The 6,461-nt window shown below is 35.0% G+C and overlaps 2 protein-coding genes across 2 annotated transcripts in view; one reads left to right on the forward strand and one right to left on the reverse strand.

The window, feature by feature from the left end:
• Nucleotides 1-1,728, reverse strand: part of LOC107642425 (ankyrin-1) — a 3,383-nt gene extending 1,655 nt beyond the window's left edge. The window contains exon 1 of the mRNA XM_016345776.2: nucleotides 1,032-1,728. Coding sequence (XP_016201262.1) covers nucleotides 1,032-1,163 — 132 coding nt within the window. The 5' untranslated portion in view covers nucleotides 1,164-1,728. The remainder of the gene's footprint in view (nucleotides 1-1,031) is intronic.
• LOC107642427 (peptidyl-prolyl cis-trans isomerase FKBP18, chloroplastic) lies at nucleotides 2,229-4,638 on the forward strand. Its single transcript, XM_016345778.2, has 6 exons — nucleotides 2,229-2,526; nucleotides 2,627-2,697; nucleotides 2,832-2,918; nucleotides 3,008-3,157; nucleotides 3,546-3,605; nucleotides 3,705-4,638. Exons 1-6 carry the CDS (start codon nucleotides 2,250-2,252, stop codon nucleotides 3,756-3,758), a joined length of 699 nt encoding a protein of 232 aa, XP_016201264.1. The 5' UTR covers nucleotides 2,229-2,249; the 3' UTR covers nucleotides 3,759-4,638.

Raw genomic sequence — 6,461 nt, forward strand, 5'->3', positions numbered from 1 at the left:
CCCCCCCCTCCTCCTCCTCTCTTTTCCAATAAAAAATCCCATCCCTACATACACATATCAAACGGACTCATCATAAACATTAGCTTAAACCTACTTGACTAACAAATTTCTGCCAACAACCATGAACTACTGGTGAATAGTGGGTTTTTGCTTGCAGTGCTCAACAGTCAACCCTGTCATCCTTGGAATTGGTTCCCCCACAACTAAAGAAACTGAACAATTAAATTTAAAATATTTCTCTTCGTACAGCATTCTTATTACCAGGTTTAACAATTTAAGAGAAAAAATCCTATATGAAACCACTTCTGTCCATTCTATGATCACATGAATCATGACTCTTATTCCTCCTTTATAATCTGATGATATCTAAAGTAGAAGTTAGGATGTAACAATGGATGATAATTTTAGCAATAAATCTCAGTTTAAAGAAGTTTCAAGAAAGTACTGATGAGTCAGAAGCCAATACTTGTAGATTGTAATATTCATCCATCATACTACTTCCTTGCTATTTTGACAAGATTCAAGCCTACGGTTCAATCTAACCTGAGCATCATCAAATTCTGTCTACTACTCCTCTCCTTAGTATATGATACAACTGAAAGTACGTAACAAGTACGAAACCAAAAGGTAACAGCTTAACAACAATAAGAATAGGATCATCGGAATCCAAATCCAATCTACCAGCAAATTGAATACCAATCCAAATACATAGCTTCATAAAGCATCCTAACAAAAACAATCATCAATTGTGGGGTGTATCAAACAACCAGGATAACTAAACTTGAGAGTTTAACTAATCTCGTGAAGCTCACATGAGTTTAGGTGAACTTGAATTGTGAATATCTCAATACATCAATTCATAAGAGTAAACCCAAACGTTCAGTAACCTCGCAGACAAATAACTTTGAAGCATCTCATCATGAAGCCTCTCTATTTTTCCTAGGCACCCGAAAACAGAGTCTCACATGATAGAAATTTTGCAGCAACAACAACAACATAAAAGAGGGGTTGATGAAACTGAAGAAACTCACCAGTTTGAGATCACCTTTGCGGGCGCAAACATGAAGAGAAGTCCAACCTCTATCGTCGGTACCAACGCCAGGCCTCAGCATGCGCCTCCTCGACGGGCTTCTCCTGAACAACACTGGCTGCGCCTCCAGCATCTTTTCTCAATCCAACACCCAAAAACGACACCCCAATCCAAATAAAAACGACGATCCAATAAAAAAACCCTAGAATACAAATCCCCAAAACAACTATTCTTTGTTTTCGCGGGAAACAGACAACAAAATCTTGTTCTTTTTTACGTGTTTACATATTAAACGAACGAGAAACGGGAAAACTAACAGAAATCAGAGCAGTAATAGACGTATAAAGGGAGAAATTAGCGAGAGTGATGAGCGACGCAATAGGGATTAAAAGGATTCAAACCAGGACCGAATACGCGAAGGTTCTGAAGGACAAGGACGGAGTTCATGAAGGGAGACGAGTTGATGATCATAATTGATGATGCGAATATTAGGGTTTTTGATGAAGCAAGAGGAGTATTGAGAGTGGAATCAGGGGATTGAGGTGATTAATGGGAATCAGATGAATCCTTTCTTGATTAGGATTAGGGTTGATGGAAACATGGAGATCAGAAGATAGGAAACCCTAGCAAGCAGACGCAGCGTACCGAAGCGATAACAATTGGGCAAAGATATAACGGGTGCGGAATGAACTCGATGATAATTTGTTTCACAATTGTGGCGTGTTAGTAGTTAGTGGGTCAAGGATACAGTGCTCCCTCACATGTTTGGGATCATGTGATGTCCTCAACACTACACCGTTAGATTTGCTTGTAAAGTAATTTTAGTGGTTCAGATTTTATTAGTTAAATTCAATTTTTAAAAGTAAAATAAGATAAATATAGTTTAATGTTTTAAAATTAGGAAAATCGAATTCATAAAAAGACTAAATTTAAAATCAGTTCTACATAGTTTTTTTTTGGAATCGATTTTAAACCACTTATTTTATTAAAATTGTTTGTTTGAATCTTTACTTTAAAATTAGGTAAATTGTGAAATGATTTAGTATATTTATCTTAATTATGATGATTATCTGAATAAGCATGATCAAATTAGTTTTAATTTGGTTGTGGCTTGTGCGGGAAAAAAGAAAGAAAGAGGGGAGGGTGAAAAGGGCAGAAGAGTAATTTAGGTTGTTAACGGATAGGGCGTAGTAATAAAAGACAGGTGGAGAGGAGAGGCATGTGTGGAATGCAAATGGCATCCATTTCCATTTGGAGTTGCAGTTGCAGTTACAATGGATGGAGGTGTAGCGTCGATGATGGAGGTGCGAGACAGGTGGCAGTGACGGTTTCAGCTTCAGGATCTTATTCTCATCAACAGATTACGAGAAGGTCCATGGCGGTTCTGATTTCATCATTGCCTTTCATGACTTCCGTTTTGCTCTCCGATTCGCCAGCACTTGCCAGGGAGAGGCGCAACAAGAAGAACATCCCTCTTGACCAATACATTACTACTCGTTAGTCCTTACCTCACTGCAATTCACATTCCTGATCAATTTGTTAGTTAGAATGAATTAAAATAGTTATTTTGTGATTGTGATTGCGATCGTGATTCAGAGGATGGATTGAAATACTATGATTTGGTGGAAGGGAAAGGTCCAGTGGCTGAAAAGGGATCAACCGTTCAGGTTAGTTAGTTAGTTAGTTAGTTAACTGTTGGAATGTGTCATCAGCATGGTTTCTCTATTTTATTATTGTTGATTGGTGGCATAGTAATTCTTTTTATTTACTGTTCATTGTTTATACTAGTTGTGATCGACAGGTACATTTTGATTGCTTATATCGCGGAATTACCGCGGTATCAAGCCGAGAATCTAAACTTCTTGCTGGAAATCGTATCATTGCTCAGGTAATGTATGTTCTAATCTCAGCTAATTGTTATGTGTTGTTCAGTTTTTGTGCTGATGCAAGGTTGCTTTTGCTTGATGGTATTGAAAGCCATATGAATTTAAGGTGGGAGCTCCACCAGGGAAGGAAAGGAAGCGGGAATTTGTAGACAACCCGAACGGTCTATTCTCTGCACAAGCAGCACCAAAACCTCCACCGGCTATGTACACTATTGTTGAAGGAATGCGTGTTGGTGGAAAGGTGATTCATTTCTTATGCGAGTACAAACTTGGTTTGGTCCCTCAAATTTGATGCACACGACTCAATTTTGTCTCTCAAATTTCAGTTAACCCAATTTAGTCCTCCAGATTTTACGCCGTGTATAAGATTAGTCCTGCGACATGGTAGCGAGTCAATTTCGTTTCAGTGTGACACCTCTCCATATAGCATTCCATTCATAGCGTTGTGGTGGAAATACACTGAGAAACCAACTTTATACACAGTCAAATTTGAAATACCAAATAAGGTCAAATGAGATTTGAGGACCAAATTAAGTCTTTACTCTTCAATTATATTGTTATAGTGTCTCTAATATTTTACAGAGATTGCTTCATCTATCTAATACTGTTAATTGATGCATTGCATTCAGCGAACTGTGATTGTTCCTGCAGAGAGTGGGTATGGTCAAAGGGGAATGAATGAGATTCCGGTAAAAACCCTACCCACTCTTCTTTATGTACCAATGTATGTTATAGTTGGTGAATTAAGCACATGGCTAAAACATTGTTGTTCATGATGTTGCTTGCAGCCTGGAGCTACATTTGAATTAAATGTTGAGCTTTTGCAAATTGTAGATACCTGAAGACCAACAACTTTATCGTTTAGTACTTCTCATGCCTATTCCTTCTCAATTATTACCTTTTTTCTTGGAATAGGGGCGAGAAACCCTATGTCCATTTTTATTGTGAGATTGATGTACTTCCCTTTATCTTTGCCTGCAACTTTAACGTGAACTTATTCTTAGTAACACTTTCACATGCTGCTGCAAAATTATTCCTTATTTGTGGAAGGTATATAATGGCATAAAAACCAAAACAAACTAACATGATCATCTGTGTTGGACTGGGTAGTTTTTGGCATTTAACTAACTACAGATACTAACTTTTATTAACCAAAACCTGCTCAGTCCTCACTCCTCATGGCTCAAATAACTTTTATTTGGCAGGTTTAGACAAACCCCAAAGTGCTTTTTTTATTAACCAAAAAATAGAAAGCACATTCCACATTCCACAATTCAACAGGTTTGTGTTGTTTGTTTCTGGTTCCACTCTCAATTGCACTTTGCTAATGCCATTTGCATACTGCTATGTCTTTGAATTTAGTACACACTATACTTTCTTGAATTATTATAGTAGATTGTATGTTATGCATCTCAATTTGTTGGAAGGGTAGAGATGGTGGAGAGAGAAAATTTATGGTCTCTTGTACTGCAAGTAAGCATTGTGGATCATATTTTAACTATGATTTTGAGTTGCCTGGTGTCAACTGTCAACAATCCACATTACTAACTGTACATAGTTATTGGAAGAAGAGTAATTTCTCAAGTTTATTAATGATACCAATGGAAGTAATGGGACCAAGTGGCTGATGTCTTCTGTTGTGTTGTGTGTCTAGAAAAGAAAAGAACGGCTTTTTTCCGCTTTACTTGTCTTTTTTCTTAATGGTGCACTATATGTTAGAACTCTTGTTTCAGGTTCTTTTTGTGCAGATTAGGGAGAAATATAATTGGACCCTCAAGCAAACTTAAAAGGTAGATGAACTGTGAGATTTGACTTGTAAGAAGAGCAAAGCAGAGCGCTTTTCTACATATTTGTTGTATCCGTCATTTTTATGAAGATCTATTTGCGTGATACTTTGTTAGAAATCATTTGATATCAAATTATCAAGCATTTGGAGCTGTAATTGATATACTTCCGCAATACTTTATCTTATCCAACAAATAGGAATCATTATAATTTATAAATAGGAATTAGATTAGTAGATTTCAAAATAGTTTTAAAAATGCAACAGTAGTTCAAATTTTCAATGAACTAAGTTACGTAGTAATGTATTCGTTTTTGAAAATTTTCTATTCATATAGACTTATTTGGTTATCATTTTAAGTTGGTCAAATTATTGTGGTCGCTGCTAATGAGATAATTGTTAGAATAGTCTTTGTAAAAAATGTTAAACTGAGAAATAAAAATCTGAACGAATGAATGTGATTTTTGATCAGATTATGTCCCCAACTAAAAAATAGTCAAACTGTTTTTATTGGTGAGAAAATGGTGCTGCGAGTATGTCCCTAATTTAATGATGGAGTCATTGGTTTCAAAATTGTCGTTCTTAATTCCTTCTTACATTGTTTTCTTATTTTAAACCCCATTCTTAAAAATTGGCTCTAACCTCTACACTAGCAACTAGTAATGATATCCTAAGTTCTGATAGAAAATAGTGATGAAGACTGAATTTTCGTACACAAAGATAAGAGTCTCATTGACAAAATTTTTGCAGAGAGAAACTTCATAAGTCATAACGGACACCCTTGAATCAACACTAAACTCCATGAAACTCCGAGAATCCATGAGGACATGGTGTCTTATCCTTACTTCTGGTGTGCCTACCACTTCATCTTCATGTAGGACAATACTAATCTTATTCGAGTGCATGCAATTTGATCCAGTTGATCCAGCCTATTTGACCAGACTAGAGTTGACAACTCAATCCGCAACAGGTTAGGTTGAGAGTAGAGCTGATTGAGCTGCTAATACCCGTGTGCGGATTTAAATTTAATGCTATTTTATTTACTCGTACCTGTAATATATTATAGTATATAATTAAAAATTATTATACATGTATAATGAAATTGATGGAGGTTAAATTCATATCCTCTCTCTTTTGTAATTTTAAGATGAATTTTGTTGTTTTTAATTTTAATATGAACTTAATTTTGTATTTTATTTTTTATTAGTATGTTTATGAATTATAGAATGATTAAATATTGTGCTTACATCGATTTATTATGGATAGTGTTACCTATTATTATATCTATTCAAGTGGTAGTGAATTGTTAGACTTTTGTTCTTGCTTTATCTGATAATCTAGTTGACGAAAAGTGAAAAGATCTTTGGAAAATTATTGATCAGCAACTCGTCTCCTCAACGAGAGATGGTTAGAGAAAAAAAAAAGATAAATTACATTATTAAATCAATTGAAACTCAAAATTACATAATTATAAGTTATAACAATTAAAATTTGCTTACATGCATGTTTTAGAGTTAAAACCCTACCACTCCTAACGATTTATATAAAAAAAAAATTACACACGCATATAAGCAAAACTTAATTGTTACAATTATATAATTTTGAGTCTCAACTAATTTAATAATATAATTTGTCCCAAAAAAAAATTCTTAAAGTTCATTTTCTTCCAATTGATAAATGTTTACCTTTTAGTTTTAATTTACTTTATGCACCTCTTCCAGCAAAAAAAAATATTTCTTTTGCAAAAGAAATCCTTTAAATT

This window comes from Arachis ipaensis, chromosome B05 (assembly GCF_000816755.2).
Source record: "Arachis ipaensis cultivar K30076 chromosome B05, Araip1.1, whole genome shotgun sequence".
Taxonomy (NCBI): Eukaryota; Viridiplantae; Streptophyta; class Magnoliopsida; order Fabales; family Fabaceae; genus Arachis; species Arachis ipaensis.